Source organism: Pungitius pungitius, chromosome 1, assembly GCF_949316345.1.
Source record: "Pungitius pungitius chromosome 1, fPunPun2.1, whole genome shotgun sequence".
NCBI lineage: Eukaryota > Metazoa > Chordata > Actinopteri > Perciformes > Gasterosteidae > Pungitius > Pungitius pungitius.
Window position 1 is genome coordinate 12,221,773 of NC_084900.1, and position 17,454 is coordinate 12,239,226.

At 41.1% G+C, this 17,454-nt stretch overlaps 2 protein-coding genes across 2 annotated transcripts; one reads left to right on the forward strand and one right to left on the reverse strand.

Moving 5' to 3' along the window:
• The first annotated feature begins 1,116 nt into the window (after nucleotides 1-1,116).
• trmt10a (tRNA methyltransferase 10A) lies at nucleotides 1,117-5,619 on the forward strand. The gene is made up of 7 exons (XM_037480802.2): nucleotides 1,117-1,543; nucleotides 2,297-2,447; nucleotides 2,545-2,616; nucleotides 2,702-2,776; nucleotides 3,527-3,676; nucleotides 3,760-3,865; nucleotides 4,585-5,619. Exons 1-7 carry the CDS (start codon nucleotides 1,365-1,367, stop codon nucleotides 4,764-4,766), a joined length of 915 nt encoding a protein of 304 aa, XP_037336699.1. The 5' UTR covers nucleotides 1,117-1,364; the 3' UTR covers nucleotides 4,767-5,619.
• Nucleotides 5,620-8,502: 2,883 nt separating this feature from the next.
• slc1a1 (solute carrier family 1 member 1) lies at nucleotides 8,503-16,794 on the reverse strand. The gene is made up of 12 exons (XM_037480367.2): nucleotides 16,450-16,794; nucleotides 14,612-14,752; nucleotides 14,225-14,317; nucleotides 13,973-14,087; nucleotides 13,050-13,092; nucleotides 12,808-12,906; nucleotides 12,167-12,351; nucleotides 11,755-11,862; nucleotides 10,976-11,098; nucleotides 10,681-10,875; nucleotides 10,141-10,275; nucleotides 8,503-10,067 (listed from the first exon to the last, which is right to left on the reverse strand). Exons 1-12 carry the CDS (start codon nucleotides 16,541-16,543, stop codon nucleotides 9,827-9,829), a joined length of 1,572 nt encoding a protein of 523 aa, XP_037336264.1. The 5' UTR covers nucleotides 16,544-16,794; the 3' UTR covers nucleotides 8,503-9,826.
• Nucleotides 16,795-17,454: the final 660 nt, after the last annotated feature.

Below are 17,454 nucleotides of genomic sequence, written 5' to 3' on the forward strand. Positions count from 1 at the left end.
GAACAGAATGTCTGGAATGGACAAAGTTTCATCGTGTGTTTGGGCTCATCTTGCATCCTGACTTTCATATTCAACCTTATAAGCTTGTCTGGAAGTGGGATGAGGACTTTCTGGAGGCAGACATGATGTGATATGTTGTGAAGTGCAATCCATAGGGCTGAGGAGTCTGTTGAAGCAGTAGCTTTCAGCCACAGTTGACCAACCATTCAGCACTGACAATTTACCAGCACGTTTGCAAGGAAGAAGACCGGTTTAGCAGTAATAGTGTTACAATCTGCGCTAAAGCAGAAAGTGTTAAAAGGATTCCCTGGTGACTGTGGATGCATATGGAAACTGGGTTGGGAGGGGAGGCAGGTGAAGGCGGGTGAAGGATGAAGCATCATGTTTAAGGGCCAAAACCCGAGGCCATAGAGTAACGTTCATTTTGTGTCCACCTGCTCCAAGTCAAACAATCTCAGTTATTTCTGTTTTTATTATTAGAACAATAGATAGCAGTGGCGAAACAGCCCAAACTCAAAGTCCCCTTACTTGCTTTTACAAAACACAGAAAAAGCCATTAACTGGTGCTTGAGTTGGGAGTGTTATATCAACATTTTATTACAAAGTCAAGGATGAACTTTGAACGGGGAAGTGTAAAGCCAGATGACCATCTCCTTGACAAATGAGCAAATACATCCTCCTGAAGAATAGATAAAGGCTTGAGGGGGTTTCTGGATGTCCGGTGTCTCCACTTTGTCTCGGTATTGAACCACAATACAACGTTCACTAATTACTACTCAGAATTTCTCAAACTGAAGTATATATATATATATATATATGTGCTGGTAATATATACTATGCTGGTAATATATATATTTGCAGTTAAAGGAGCCCGATTTTTGTAAATTATGTGTCTGAGGTGGCTTTTGTTTTATTTGAAAGAAAAGAGTTATATAGAAATATATATATATATATATATATATATATATATATATATATATATATATATATATATATATATATATATATATATATATATAACAATGACCATATATATATATATATATGGTCATATATATATATGGTCATTGTACATCTTATTGTTTCTTATTGTTTCGATAGCATTTGAAAGCATCTGGCGCTCTTAAATTACGTCACATATGCGCCACCTTAACTACATGTGGAACTGAACTTTAGAGTTAGCTGACCAGCTTATTTATAGTTTTTCTCTTTTGTTTTTATTCTCTCTGGTACTTATTTTTGTCTTTCGTAAAACTATAAAGACCTTTGCTAATAAATGTAGGCAGTTAGCTTTCTGCCAGGAGCAACAGATAAGCTAACATCAACGGCTAACGTTAGTTGTCACGACAGACTGCTCCGAAAAGATGGCTAATGACAGCGCAAAGAGTGAAGCTTCGGCCCAGCAGGAGGGGGATGATGGAGGGGTCAGGAGCAGTAGCCAGACTCCCAGCGGTGACGGAGAAAACCAAACTCCAATCTCCAAAAGGCAAATGAAGAAGCTTCTGAAGCAGCAGAAATGGGAGGACGAGAGGGAACTACGGAAGTAAGTCAGCTCATTTAACGGTGTCATGAATGCCTTTAACGACGCAGGGGTTCCATTAAATAATATGTTGACCGTTAACTTTAGTCCTTTTTGAGTGAAGGTTGAAAGGGTTTTTCATTGGTTGTGTCACGATGTTGCAGTAGACATTTCCATCAACGTGCAACCAATTCTCCTGAAGAATAAAATAAGTACATAGTCATAGGTGTGTATGTGATGCTTTCTGGCTCTGGTAGAAAACGTGCTGGTTGTATACCTGCCTCACTGAATTTGTCCTATCCTCACACAACAAATATATGTAAGGCCGTAATGCTAACTACATAAAGCACACAGATCAATGTGCATATTAAACAATCCAAGTCATTACAATCAATACTTGATTTCTGTTGCTCCAGCAATCCGTTGTCCCAGTTCTGATAATAACTAAGATCTGAGAACATCTAAAATGACATGGGATACACAGCATGTACATAATGGCATGGCCTTAATAGGAATGGAGGAACAAGGTGACTAGACTTGATTTAATACAAATCCAGATACTGTAAAACCATGCATTAGTTTGATTTACTAATAACATGAAAAAACAGTGAATTGATCGAACTCAGTGTTTCCCCTAGGTTTACAACTTCAGGAGGGGGAGTAGTCGGACTGATCGAACTATCTTGTTGATGTGTAACTGCTGTGCATGGAAATATATATATATATGTATATGTATATATATTGTGGTGTCATATCACTATGTGCTTTCTTTTGCAGGAAAAAACGGAAGGAGAGGAAGCAGCAGCGACGAGAAGGAGGAGGTGGAGGAGAGGCCCAGAACGCCAGGAAACGTCTACGCAGAGAGTTGACGCCCAGTTCACTGAGGCTCGTAGTAGACTGCAGCTTCGACAGTCTCATGCTCATTAAGGTAAAGCAGATTCACTGTGGAGGGAAAAGTCAACATTTGTTTATTAAGATGTGAATTGAGGTTCAGATTCTCCTGGTAAATCTGGGCATGTTTTCAGGATATCCGGAAGCTTCACAGACAGGTCCAGCGATGCTATGCTGAGAACAGACGAGCCTTGCATCCGGTGCAGGTTAGTGTCTGCTGATGAACATGAAAGGGTAGAGACAATTCTTTCGGATGTATACCTACTCTTCTCTTCTCCCCACCCACCAAAGTTTTATCTGACAAGCCTTGGGGGACAGCTGAAACAGTGCTTGGACGAAAAGGACAAAGGATGGGTCAACTGGAAGGTAAGTGTCAATTCACTTTGTGATGGACAGTTAAAAAGACAAACTGATCAGACTGGATGCAGCAGAACAAGATGCTATATGGTCTTACTTACTTCCAAGTATGCTGGTCATATGGGAAAGACAATATTATGGGCAGGATAAAAAAAGAGTACTTTTCCCTTGTGGCATAATCTACTTTTCCTGGGATCCTCAGTCTGTAGGAAGTTTGCATCTCAAACACCCCCTGTGATACTTGTTGTATCAGTGACAAGATGTGCCTTGAAAGAAGGATACACAAAAAACAATTCCAACGCTGCCACAGCGTGTTCACCCTGCTGGCGTCTGGCACAAGATAAAGTAGTATTAGTCTTTTCCTTTGGTTTTGAGACCTCTTTACTTGTCCTCCACATATAATATAGTTTGAGTTACCATAGAAACCTCACAAACATTTGTTACAAAAATCTCTTACTAGTCATATCGTAGTTTTCAATGCGACTGCACACGTTTTGTAGTTTATTTTTTAGTTATAGTTCAGGTTGGAACTCGGCTATACAGTGAGTGGAGAATTGTAAACCTGCGGCCATGTAGAAACAGAAATGACATAAAATAAATTACATAAGGCCATTTACGCTGTAAAACAAGGTATAGACCTGTTTTACAGGAAAGGAACCTCAAAGGACTGTTGTGATCTGGTGCTTTATAGATTAGATAGATTGTTCACTATGTAGTGTTGTATAACTGTGTATATGTGCGTGCTGCTGTTCTGTGCAGGACATCACCATTAAAACGGAACACTACAGTGAAGTTGTGGCACAGGAGGAACTGGTGTACCTGACGTCAGACTCTCCCAATGTGCTGGAAGAGCTGGACCACAAAAAGGCCTATGTGATAGGAGGCCTGGTGGACCACAATCACCACAAGGTCCGTCTGGCTTCACGCCTTCAGCGCCGTGCTGGTTGTAGTTCCTGCTTGCTAATTGGAGCTGGTTGGTTTCCTGTTTGCAGGGCATCACGTTTGAGAGGGCAAAGGAGCTGGGGATTGATCACGCTCAGCTTCCCTTGAGCAATTTTGTCAAAATGAACAGTCGGAAGGTTCTGGCAGTTAACCATGGTAAGGACATTTATTAGTGCCAGTAGCCAGTTTGAATTAGCTGGGATTGTGTCTAATAATAAATGAACAACTGTGACTATGCATTATCATTACGTTGAAAAGGCAAATGCTTCTCTTCACCTGGGACCTCAGCCCCATCAAAGTGTCCTGTTTCACACAGCCGAAGCTATGTATTTAAGTCTTGCATCAATAGTCACAGTTCATTGTGTAACAGTGGTTTGGTGTTCAGGCACACACTGATTACATCCGTTGTTCAACCCCCTTGATTTTTTTTATTGAAGTAAATTTGTAAATTTGTTTACTACTAATCTTGTTATCAATATTTATTCAGATGGCACTACAATTATGATGTGAAAGCTTCACAGAGCAGCACAGAGGGGGAGGAGTCAGATACATAAGATAACATCTGTTCCTGGAACTCTGTGAAAAAGATCACGAGGTCAAGGAAAGATGGTTAGAATTCATGAAGATTTACGAAAAGTAAATTGCAGCGTTTAGGAAAACGACTCCACTTTCACTAAGTAGGTTGGTGAAGTCGGTCTGCGGCGACAAAACTACAATTTTTCCAAAGATGGACTACAAAAAGCGCCTCTTTGATGCCTTTCGTAAATCTCTTGTTACAGTGCTGTATCATGCAGATGACAAACTGTTCCACGTTGTTTGAAATTCCCCCCCCGCCTGGATTGGGTTTTAAAAGTGTGTTTTGGTCCCTCCGTCAGTGTTTGAGATCGTCCTGGCCTACATAGAGAAGAGCAGCTGGCGGGAGGCCTTCTTCACCGTGCTGCCTCAAAGGAAAGGAGCGGTGGCTGTCAGTCAGGACACAACAACTATTCTAGCAAAAGAAGAGGAAGATTCCGGCTCTGACCCCGAGACACCAGAGCAGACTGAGGAAAGAACATAAAACAACGTGTGGATATATTAATGCCGAGGCTCTGTACCTGAGAGGGGTGTTTCTGTTTATTTTTTTAAACCACCTATTTATGATTTTGTGCCTCAGGTAATGGGTAAATTTGAGTTGAACAACTTATAGAAATATTCAATCATTTTAGGTTAACAGTTAAAACAGACATTTCTACTTGAACTGTTTTTAAGTTCACTTTTGAAGAGAGCAAGTCAAAGTCAGCACATGACTGTCACCCAGGAATTCTCTGAATATTATGGAACTCTAAGAGTATAGTCATTCACTCTACACACGCTAAAAAGTGATTTAGAGGTTGCCCTGGTGCTGCATTGGGTGACGCCACCAGCATCAATTCTGACTTCATGAAAAGTCAGGAGACGAGTACAGTACAATAATCCGTATTGAGTTGACTGAATTCTGCAGATGCCACTTAATCCTGCACATCGCTCCATTAAGGCAACACCTACATCTGGACCTGGTCTGGAGGACCAGGAGGAGGTGCTTGAGTTTACTGGTAAAGCAATGCTTGTTTCAGTGTATATAGTGCCTGTATGTTGCATAATTTAAAAAAAGGAATTAATTTAAATGAATAGTTACGACTGAAATATACATATATGTGCTGTGAGGACATCAGATCATCACTGGGCCAATCTTACCGTTCATACAAGTGAGCAACAGAGAACCAACTACAGTATTCTGAATACCTTGAACACTGATAGATATGGACATATGTTTGCAATTAAAAACTGCTGTGGAATAAAACAAACATACTCCCATTGCAGTGCCAGTTTTGGTGTTGACGCAACATATCTGGTGGAACCATGATGACCAAAGCAGAACAAAGGCAGCAGTAGAACATGCCAATGGGATCTAAGACAATAATGCATTCATTTTATATAACGCTTTTCGGTAACACTTTACTTGAATGGGTATTCATAAGACTGACATAACATTGTCATAAACATGACATGACAGCTGTCATAAATATCATGAATACTTATGACAGTTAAGTGTCATTCGGTAAGTTATGTCACTTTTGATGCAAAGGTGACATTGTTTGTCCTTGTTATGACAACTTGACTGTTCTGGAAATGTATAGATAATATTTAGTAAGATAATAGCACAATTGCGTACAGAGTAAAACGTGACTGAATTACTGTGACTACAAGACTAGGAAAGAAGCAAAGCGGGGAATGTTGGTTTATGATGACAGTAATAGTAATGTGATTAATATTTAAAATAACAATGATGATCATGGCAGCAGCAGTTCAAAGTCAAAGTAGTTTTATTTGTCAATTTCTGCATGTCAGACATACAGGTAATCGAGAAAACGTTTCCCACACTCTCACGGTGAAACATAAAGTGCACAGGCACAACAACAGATAACAGATAAGACAAGACAAGACATTTTTTATACAAATAGATATAGCAGCAAGTGATGTGATAAAAGTGCAAGTGCAACAGTTTTGATGGCAGAGTCCCGAGTGATTAAAGGGGATGTGGGGGATTTCAGCCCCGTGTCAGACTGACGGATATGGCTGGGGGGAGTGAGGGGAGAGAATTTAGCAGTCTTGACAGCTTGGTGTATGAAGCTGCCACTGAGTCTGGTGGTACGGCAGCGGAGGCTCCTATACCTTCTTCCGGAGGGTAGGAGGCTGAACAGACTGTGTGCGGGGTGGGTGGTGTCACTCGCAATCGAGGTAGCTTTCCGGATGAGGCGGGTGGTGTATGTGTCTTTCAGGGAAGGGAGTGGGGCGCCAATGATCCTACCAGCTGTGTTCACTATGCGTTGCAGTGCTTTCATGCTGTGTTCAGTACAGCTACTGCCCCACACAGTGATGCAGCTGGTCAGGATGCTTTCAATGGTGCCCTGGTAGAAAGTGTTGGTGTGGGAGCTTTCACTCGCTTGAGTTAGCGGAGGAAGTAGAGGCGCCGCTGGGCTTTCTTTGCCAGTGATGCAGAGTTGGTGGCCCACGTGAGGTCCTCACTGATGTGCACCCCCAGGAATTTGGTGCCGCTCACTCGCTCCACAGCAGCACCATCGATGGTCAGTGGTGGGTGTACATTGTGGCTTTTCCTGAAGTCAACCACGATCTCCTTTGTTTTGCTGACATTCAGCAGGAGGTTGTTGTCTCTGTGCACCACGTGGTCAAAAGGTTGACCTCCTTCCTGTAGTGGGTCTCGTCGTTATTGGTGATGAGACCCCACAGAGTTGTGTCGTCTGCAAACCTCACCATGTGATTTGTGCTGTGGGGGGCCATGGCAGGAGGCAGATAGAACCATGATCCATGGAAACGTGGGATGAGCAAAATTAGTGATGCGCATTCATGTTGACAGTAATAGCAATGGGAATAATAATGGTTTTTGAAGCGGTAGATGTCAGCAGGAATCAGGACCACGGTTCACCAAAAAACACCATCTACAGAAACCTTCTAGGCGAGAAAGCACAAAAACTACGGGGAAGTAGCTGGATTAGTGATGTGCATTAATGAGATGTGAATTATTATAGAAGGAGAAATATAGAGAGAGAGAGACAGGCGCTTGCTGAGTCCTAAGAAGTCCTGCAGCAGTTTGGGCCTATAGCGGCTTACATGAGCTAGCCCCAACTATACATGTTAACAAAGAGGAACGTTTTAAGCTTTATCTTAAATACAAGCGTCATCCCCACAATGTACATACAACCTAGAGACAGTGGTATTTGTTATTGTACCAATTGTACAGTTCTTGTAAAGTTGATTATGGGACTATCACTGTGATCATAACAAATACTACAAAAGAAAACCCTCAGCAACACAACTGTTGATCCCAGGTTAAAGGTTTTTCAGGTTGACACCACCAAACAACTCTATAATTTATCCAAGCTTAGGTACTGTATGTGCATGTGTAGCAGCCATCACTGTATTCAACTGCTGCATGGAGTCAAATAAACAGATCAGTTACAGTTATAGATATACATTTTATTTAAAAAAAAACACAAGCATCACACGCAGTGATAATCACAAATAACAGTGCAGACAAGAAGCATTAATATTAGTACAGTCATTTGTGGCATTTCTGTCAAAGGATTAACTGTCATTGACATTTTAAGGAAGCTGAGGCTCATTCTGTCAGTCTGTCCATCCAACACATGTGTCCATAGCATTCTGAAAACTAATAATAATAATTTCAATCTGCCAAGAAAAAATGTTCAAATGTAATTACTAGATTACTAGGCATGAAACCATATTAAGTAGGTTACATCCACCCATTCTTCACATGAATTTCTATTCTATGTGAATATAGAAATAGTGCGAGAGGAAAAGCCTATGTATCCATAAACACATAATAATACTTATAAGGATATAAGAAAATAAAGATGTGATTTAGACAAAAAATATCATCAGATAAAAACCTGCGTGCTCCACACAGACCCGATGTAACCTCCGTCACATTATCGCATAAAAAACACAGAAAAGTCCCATTTTAGTTTTCTAAATGGTTTTAAATGTTGGTACACACAGGAGATTTTTCCGATTTAATATTGGTTTCAAACCTTTTCAGCAACTGGCCCACACTTATATAGGTAATAGGTAATATGTCAATAGGCCTTTTTATTCTGACTATCTCTAAAGAAGAACATTTCAAGCTCTTTCAAACCCTCAATTGTTTTTGCTCATGCATCTTATTGCAGAAATTACACGAATATGGTACATAGCTGGGGCAGATTACCTCCTGTGCTTTTAGTCGTTACAAATTTGGACTTGACAAGTTACGGTAAACAAAACAAGGCAAATGGGACAAGTTAATGACTCCACAAAGTGCCTATAAAGTTTTGTATATATCATTAATGTTTTGGTTTATTTCAAGGCGAGGTACCATTTTACAGCATGGCGACAAACTTGATAATGTCAAGAGCTGGCTGAGGTGTTATAAATGACACCAATGCTCTGAATTTGACAATGCTGTTGAATTGCAGAAAAAGCTGGCCTAGCTTTCATTCAGGGTGTCATACTTGTATCAAAGGAATACCTCAACATTAAAGAATAGTCACTGATCTTGTCATCAAACTATTGACCAAAAAGCAGAGCATATTTACGAAAATGTCAAACTGTTCTTTATCAATGGTACTGTTTCCATATGTTGTTCAAGCAGAAATACCTATAAGATGCAAAATTCAGTGTAGTGAAAACTAACCACATGTGTAGGCTCAGCCATTGGTTTAAGAGCATTTGAACATTTTACGTAACCAGACAGTAAAAGAACAAAGTTATGTCCCCCCAGATTATTCAGAGCGGGTCTTAAACATCACAATAAAAAGTAATCTTGGTTAAGGAGGAACAATTTGGTGTTTTTTGTAATGTAATGATCATTATATCTTGCAATAAATCAATGACTTTTATTGATTTGGTTCAAAGTTTCACAGTGTTTGATGACTTCATAAATCTTCCTTAACAATCTCCATTCTCTGTAAAGTCGCTATAAAAATCATTTTGCAGCCAGTGATTAGTATTTTTTTTTAACATATTGCTTCATGCGACTTGGTGAAAAACCTCTTTAAATGTTTGGCACAGTTTAAATATACAGATAGATATACAGTACAAGCAGTACATTATGGGACATAGAATTTCAATAGCTACGCAAAAATCAGTCAGACATTATGTTCTAATCAAAAAGCAAATTAATTGAGAATGGAGCTTCAAATTCAGATTGTTTTGTTTTTACATTTGTTGATATATACATTTTCCATACGCACACTGGGGAAACATCCAAAGCAAACATACTAACAGCTCTTCTTTTAAATAAACCCTTGAACAAAAGAAAACAGACCTTTTCAAAAATCTTGGCACAATTTGAGTGTAAGAAGGAAGCACTTAAACTAGTCGTGGTTCTAAATGTCCGACATGAAGGGTGATCATCTTGGATAAGCTTAAGGTAGGCTGCTATTGCTGATGTCAGAGCTCGGGTGGGTCTGGTTGGATTGTTTTCTTCTCTTGTCATGATGCTGATACATGATGGAAGGTTTTCTGTTTTACATCCGCAGCAGCATGGCACTTTCTCTGTCCCTCGGAACTGGCCACGGGCTAGAACTGAGAGGTTTCGGTGAAGGAGATCGCATCTGTTTTATCGACGGTGAAGCCTCCGTTGACATAAGATTTCTTCTCGCACTCTTCGTCATCCAAAGTGGCTTCCAGAGCGAAGGGGTTGGCAACGTCAACATCCGATGTCAGGTCCATCCTCTCCAGTTCCAGCTTGGATAGTTTCTGGACAATACCTGCTCCATAAGCATCGCCAAGAACGTTGATCATAGTACGGAAGCGGTCCCTGAAATACACCACTCAAAGTCAACCTACAGCACTGTAGCAGAGTAAGATATAAGGTAGACAGGTAAACTTACAGCAGCCAATCCACAGCGACTATCAGAGTGACATCACTTGCAGGTAATCCAACAGCGGTTAAGACTATCACCATGGTGACGAGACCAGCATTAGGGACTCCTGCTGCTCCAATACTGGCAACTGTTGCTGTTATACTGCAACACACAAGCACGATCTCACAATACTAATATTCATCAATTTAAAAATCTGAAATGTGATGTGAGATGTGGATATTTGGGTGGCCCCAAATATCCGTAATAGGTAAACAACAATAAGTGTGAGCAAACTGTTGCTGCTGTTGTTTTTATTATTGTTGTTAGCGAGTCATTAAATAACTGAGGTATTGTTATACAATACTAGACATTTGCCAGGTATGTTGAACATTCGAGGGAATTGTCATGGTGGGTGCTGTATACATGGAAAAAGTAATAATTTACAATTAAATTAACAATATATCAAATAAAAAAGATATAGTGCACAGGCCTCTGCTGAGCCTTCTTGGTAGTGGAGCTGATTATAGTCGTTTATAGCCTGCAGTAAGACGTGTAACTATGATGTACCTGATAGTAACAATCTGGCCCACATCCAGAGCGTAGTCGTTCAGCTGGGCGATGAAGATGGCGGCCACCGCCTCATAGAGCGCGGTCCCGTCCATGTTGATGGTGGCACCCACTGGGAGGACGAAACGCGTGATACGCTTGTCAATGCGATTGTTCTCCTCGGCACATCGGAAGGTGACAGGCAGTGTAGCAGAGCTAAAAGACACGTGAGCAGTTTTTTAACACAATGATTTTGATTCACAGATGTGAAAATGTGTCATTTTGCTTTTAACGCATATTGAGGGACTTGTCTGACCTGGAGGAGATCATGAGTGCTGTCACCAGAGCCTGAGCCATTCCCAATGTGAATGTATACGGGTTCTTCCTCACAATAACAAAGAAGATCAGTGGCAGACAGATGGTGGCGTGGATAGCTAGTCTGGGAGACAAAACAGACATTTCTATTGAACAATATTCTATGTTCTGGATTATGCCTGTTCTATGCAGAAAATTATATAATGTCAAACTTATAATTTATTTAATTTTTCTGTATTTTAAGCCCTTAACAGGTTAGGGTTAAATGAATCTTGCTAATGCAGACTGTATGAAGAGTTTTGAAAGCAATTAAAAAAATAGATTTATCTACAGCTCTAAACAAGGCACATTTAGACAAGTTTGACGTTACTTTGGCATTAAATAGACATTCTTCTGTTGATAATGTCAAAAAACCTACATTAAGTTACATTTAATGAGATTTACTGTCATAAGGAAATAAAGCTTCAAAATGTTTTTTTTACAGATTATGAAAGCCGTATTCAGAAGGTTGTGAGCGTTGCGTGCACTGGGAGCTTCGGACCGACCTAACGGGAGGGGATTTACTGTAACGTCTTTAATGGTGTCACTTAGATTTAGTGGCATGGGGAAAGCTTTCATTACTGCAGCTGCAGGTTGAGCAGTTTTAAATGTCCTCGGCCCTTATCGGTGCCTACACAGAGCTCAGCTTTTACTGTATCACTGGAGGGTGAATCGGCCCAAATGTCAAGCATAAATCCCGATGTCTCGAATAGGCGGATACAGAATAATGGCACAGCTTACCCACTCAGCACCGTCAACATATAAAGACCCATCTTCTTGAAGATCTCCCAGTCTTCTACCTCAATGATCTTAGCTGCAATTAGGAACAGGATCCCAATTGGCATGTAGCTGAAAAAACACATCAATTTGGAGTCATTTGGTGTGTAGAACATTCAGGTTGTAGATTCTCCAACATAAAAGTATGCTGATTTCCTCTCACCTTAACTACTTTGGTTCTAAGTTTTTTCTTAGACCATGGAATTTGCAGAGTGAGGAAGATCACGATATACAATAGAAAATCTTTGAAAATGCCAGTAAGTGGAACGTGAGATTTGTTAAGCTATCTCCCCAAGATAGAGTGCTTTTAAGATTTTTGTGGGCCAGGATTCATTCGATTAGTACTGAGATTGTAGAGCTCTTTTTTCATACATACCACATAATGATCTGGACCAGTTTCATGGTTGCTTCGTTTAGCGCATCAAAGAATTCCAAGAGGATACGTCCCCTTTCGCCCATCTTTCCAATGACAAGGCCAAAAGCAACACAGAATACGATAAGGCCCAGTACGTTGATTCCATCCGAATACTGCCCGACGATCTTATACTCCTTGGTTATGTTCTGCCAAGAGAGGACACAAGGAGGTTATTCATTCAGCTAACCAAAGAAGGTCAGGAAGCTCACTCTAAAGAGCCATTGATGAGCGATGCCAATGTTCTCTCCAGGATCATAGCCCAATGACCCGTGGTTACTTTAAGAATAGAGCTGGGGTCACCAGGTGCAGAAACATAACCTGTAAAGTGAAGCAGGTGGATCCAAAACTAAGGTTACTTCCTTTTTTCTCCCCACTGAAGAGTTTTTTCATTTTTGGTGGTGTTTTTCCTGTGCCGATGTGAGGGTTTTTAGGACATAGGATGTTGCATGTGTATGGACTGTATAGCTCTGAGGCAATTTCTAAATTCATGATTTTGGGCTATACAAAATGAAATGAATTGAACAAACATTTTAACGGTTGTTTTTTCACCAGAATGTGTGTGACCTATTGTGCAACGTAGTGACTGCTCTAGGCACACCTACCTCTACTACCGACATGAGAGTAGTGGCGAGAGGTGGAATTGTGGTGGTGGTGTTGGCTGAAACTGTTGCAGGCTCCAGCTCTTGGCGCTTGGTCTTGTACTAGTGTGAACAAATTTCCCCAAATCAGAGTTTATTCAACACGGTTATGTACTTGTATGGACCAGATCGTATTGATGGTTTAAATGTTGAATATGGTTTGAAAGTGGAACAGAGATGAATGATACATGTGCAAGGCTTATTACCTGCTGAAAACAAGCCTGCACCAGATTTTCGGGGAACATGTTTCTGTTAAAAAACAACATTGGCGGTTAATGATAGACACTGACTAATGTTGGTATTACACATGACAGTTAGATTATTGCAACTACTATTAAGCGAGGGATCCACATCTTTAAAATGTGCAGATACCCACTGCTGAAAAGTAGGATTTTGTCAACAGAATGTTGTATTGGGAATTTTCATGAAATGCTTTACATTGCTATCAACTCAAGCAGTTTTCATAAATTCATGAAGTGGAAGTTGACCCTCAGAGCTCTTTACTTAACCGTAACTTAATGTGTTGAACTAACTTGAGTTGACAAGTTTCATATGATCACAACATGACATAAGATTTGGCGTAACTTTTTGTAATTCTCTTTTCACGTTGGCGTAAGTTTTTAAGGAGATGTAACTTCCCCCTACTTCCTGGAACAGACAATCACCTCAACATGAACACTTTTACTTAGTAAAGGGCTTGTTGTGCGTAATTCGTAAGTAAGTGAAGGAAACTAATCCAAGCTCTTTCTTTGATTCATCAGATCATTTCAGACAACTCCATTCATTTGTATGACTACATTCAAAGAGAAACTACATAACTAAAAGTGGGTCAATTGCTTCTCCAATTCATCGCATTGAGACCAAGGCCAAAGTCATCAAAGGCATGTACAATACAAAGAGATAGGGATCACTGGGAGGAGGGTGGCGGGCTTCATACCCCGCCTTAAAACGTGTACATTCAGAGTTGAACCCCATCAAAAGGGTTTATACTTGTTTAAAATGTGAGTTTAACTCATTTGCAAGCATGATGATGATATGTAACTCCCTGATCTCCACAAGTAAAGAACTTAAGGTGTCCGTGTCACTTCAACATCTGAATAAACAATGTATCACATGGCTAGGAGGTCACCTGAGGAGGTCCAAGAGTGTGTCAACTGTTGTGATGTTGGGCGTGGTGCCGGCTCTGTCAATGTGTTCCGCTGTCTGAGAGACTCCTGGTTTGATGGTCATCACTAAAATAATCCCTGGGAATGATGACAAATGAACTCATTCAGATGTTACACCAACCACCTTTTTTACACAATACCCTTTATGGGACTCAACTGTAAATCAGCGTAGGTGCTTCTAACAACTACACAGGTGAAGGGAATAATCAACTCACCAAGAATAACTGCAATGATGGTTGTTGAGAAGTAATAAATAACAGCTCGCAGACCTATCCTTCCTGATACCTCAGAGTCCAGGGCTGCAACACCTGTAAACAAAAACCACAATATTGAATTGTGGGAGAACTACAGTGGCCTGTGTGAAAACAAGCAAAGCTAGAAGGTGAGACATGCAGGAAAGGTCTTGGACGTGAACGTTGTAGGTCACGGCCGGCACATTTTAGTGGAAAACCTCCTAAATGAGCCATTCAAAGATATTTCCATAGCCTCTTAACTCTGAGCGATGAGCTACTCTCTCACAACGGTAATCACGTTATCTTTATTTTTGTTTTTTTAAGCACATCAATATCTGCCATACGAACAAAAGTAAATGTTCCTGTTACCTGTTATCATGCTTGAAATGATGAGTGGGAGGATGACAAGCTTCAGCATTCTCATGAGGATCTCTCCTGGGAAGCCGAAGTACTGCTTGTGAAGGTTGGAGAGGGAAGCGTACTCTCTCACCGCAACGCCTAAACTGATCCCTGACCAGGACAAAAACAGAATCACATCACAAACAATTATTGGCCTCAGCCCAAGAAAAGGGTTGAGTCCTTAGCTGGAAAAAAGTAAAGTACCCTTAAACAATTAAGGGCTTCGCCACCTGTGACTTGTCAGGTTGTATTTAATTGGATAAAGAATAAAAATGAGCAGTTCTGTTGGTACCAGGTACACCAACAAAGATGTCAGCCACAGATATCAGGAAGAGAAGGACAAGCCCACAACCAGCTTTAGCCAAAACACAGGCAGGTTCAATTTATGGCAAGATGAATAAAGCATGTTAGTAGAAAACTTTGAGAATATTGAGAATTTTCATTCATAAGCTGTGAAGCTTTTAAAGTCTCCTGACCTCAATATAATTGAGCGACTTTGGAGAGATCTCAAAAGCACATTTCAGGGAATGTCCTGTTCAGCTACCAACGTGTACCGGGCACTAGCAGTGCCTGAAGTGCTCCGCTTGCCGCTCACCCCCCTTCTGTTTGACACGTCGAGGAATTCCTCTGCACAGTACTCCTCTGTATGTTTGTTTTACCTCCAATGCAAAAAGCTCTCTCCATCTTCGGCTACCGTCTCGGCCTCTCTGATTTTTGCGGCGGTTTTGCGGCGGTTTTGCTGTCAACGCACACCAGAAGTAAACAAGTTCCGCTAACTGCATTAAAAGATTTTATCGCATTCATTTCAGCAATAATATTACAGGTTAACTTTGACACCTCTAAATATTTTATTAGACCAGAGCGCCTCTGAAGTCCATTGTCTGGTGATATTGTTTCTCTGGATGGCATTGCTCTGGTATCCAGCAGCCCCAGAAATAACCTTACATCTATCTTCAATCAGGATGTGTCCTTTTAACTCTTAGATGAAACAAACGTCAAGCACTGCCTCTTTTTACCTATGTAATACATTAGAAAATCAGGCTGTTCCTGTGTCAAAGTGATGCTGAAATATTAGTTCAGCGTTTAGTACTTCTAGCCCAGATTACTGCTTATGGTGTTTTTTAGGAGTGATGATATGGATGTGGAGCATCCACTCCATCGCTAACCCACAAACGCCCGGTTTAGTGTCATGGGTGGTTGATAATCTGCTTCTGACCGTTGGCTATGTTGGACAGACCGAGGCTAGCTGTTTCCCCATGCCAGTCTTTATGCTAAGCCAGGCTAATTGCACCTGGATGTGTCTATGTACTTGGACACACACACACACACATGACAAGACGAGTTTCCAAGCTCCCTCTCAGAGATAAAACAAATAACACCCTCGCAATGCCAAGGTGTCAAGTAATGCAGATCTGCAGGTTGCACTGAGTCACATGCGTGTAACCCTAACCCTATCATGCTGTAGGACACGCAGCTCATCCTACTGCCTCAACGATGTGTCTCCTCACAGACCCAACATCAGTTGTCCCTTCAGTCTGGTCACGTTTGTCCAGACAGACAGAGACTGTGTCCCCTGCAACACCTCAGCACACGGCCCATCCACCATTCGGATAAGGATATCTTATTATGAATTACCATGATCCTTTACACGTATTTCGTATTCAGTGATGCTGGTTAGTCCACTGGTGAAAGAGAGGTTGATTCATATACAAAGGTAACAGCATCTGAAAGCAAATGGAGGCTAAAACAGCGATGGAGATCTCGTTCTCTGTGCATCAATGATGAGGTATTCAGGGACTTCCACGTACCGAGCAGCACAGCTACAATCGTGGCAATCAGCAGCCAGTTCCTCTTCAACAAGCCTCTGATATTCACGCCTCGTCGCTCTTTATTTCTCATCATGTCCGCGGTATGTTTTTTTTCTCTCCAAACAAACAAAAAAGGAGTGTGAGAAATTCCAAATGGAGACGCGTCAGACTTGTGCGGGTTTTGGATGTCGGGAGGGAGACGCCGCAGAGCAGGATGCAGGAGGCGCGATGCTGCACAGCGGAGGATGCAGCCGGCAGACGCTGTTGCTGGCCAGCGATGGTGTAAGGCGGTGTGTGCATGCGTGCATGTCTGTGTGCGTGCTTGTGTGTGTGTGTGTGTGTGTGTGTGTGTGAGAGAGAGAGAGAGAGAGAGAGAGAGAGAGAGCTGGGGAGTAGTGAGCAAGACGTCTCCTTCTCCCTCTGCCACCCTTCCCCCACACAAGGTGTCCCTGACATTTTCTCCTTTTCACAAGGGACAGTTTATACTGTAAGAAAAATGAGGATATATATGTCAAACATCCCCATTTGGAAACCAATCCAATGTTACTGGATGACTCCAAAACCTTATACATCTAGTCTGACCTCAACCTAAAGCAGGTCCAAGATGAAACCATATTAACGTTTCATCTCACTCTGTATGACATGTTTTGGTAGATAACAGTGTGAATCCTGAAGGTTTATATTTAATATCTAACTGTATAAAACAATTTACTTTAGACTTAATTTTATCTGAGACAATGGGATTCATTCCTATCTGATCTTTTAGTGTTTCCTGACTCCATAACCTGTCTATGACACTGTTGTTTGGCAAAAACATCACACATATGAGCACCTCCCCCTTCACTCTAAAAAACCCAACTTCAAATTTGTTGTCCTAACACATTCTATCCTAGTTTGTCAAACTTAACATTATTAATCAGACCTACTAATATACTTGAGTTAACAGCACTTAAAATATTGCATTTGATAGTCGCATGTACTCAGGTACATTCAAAACACATATAT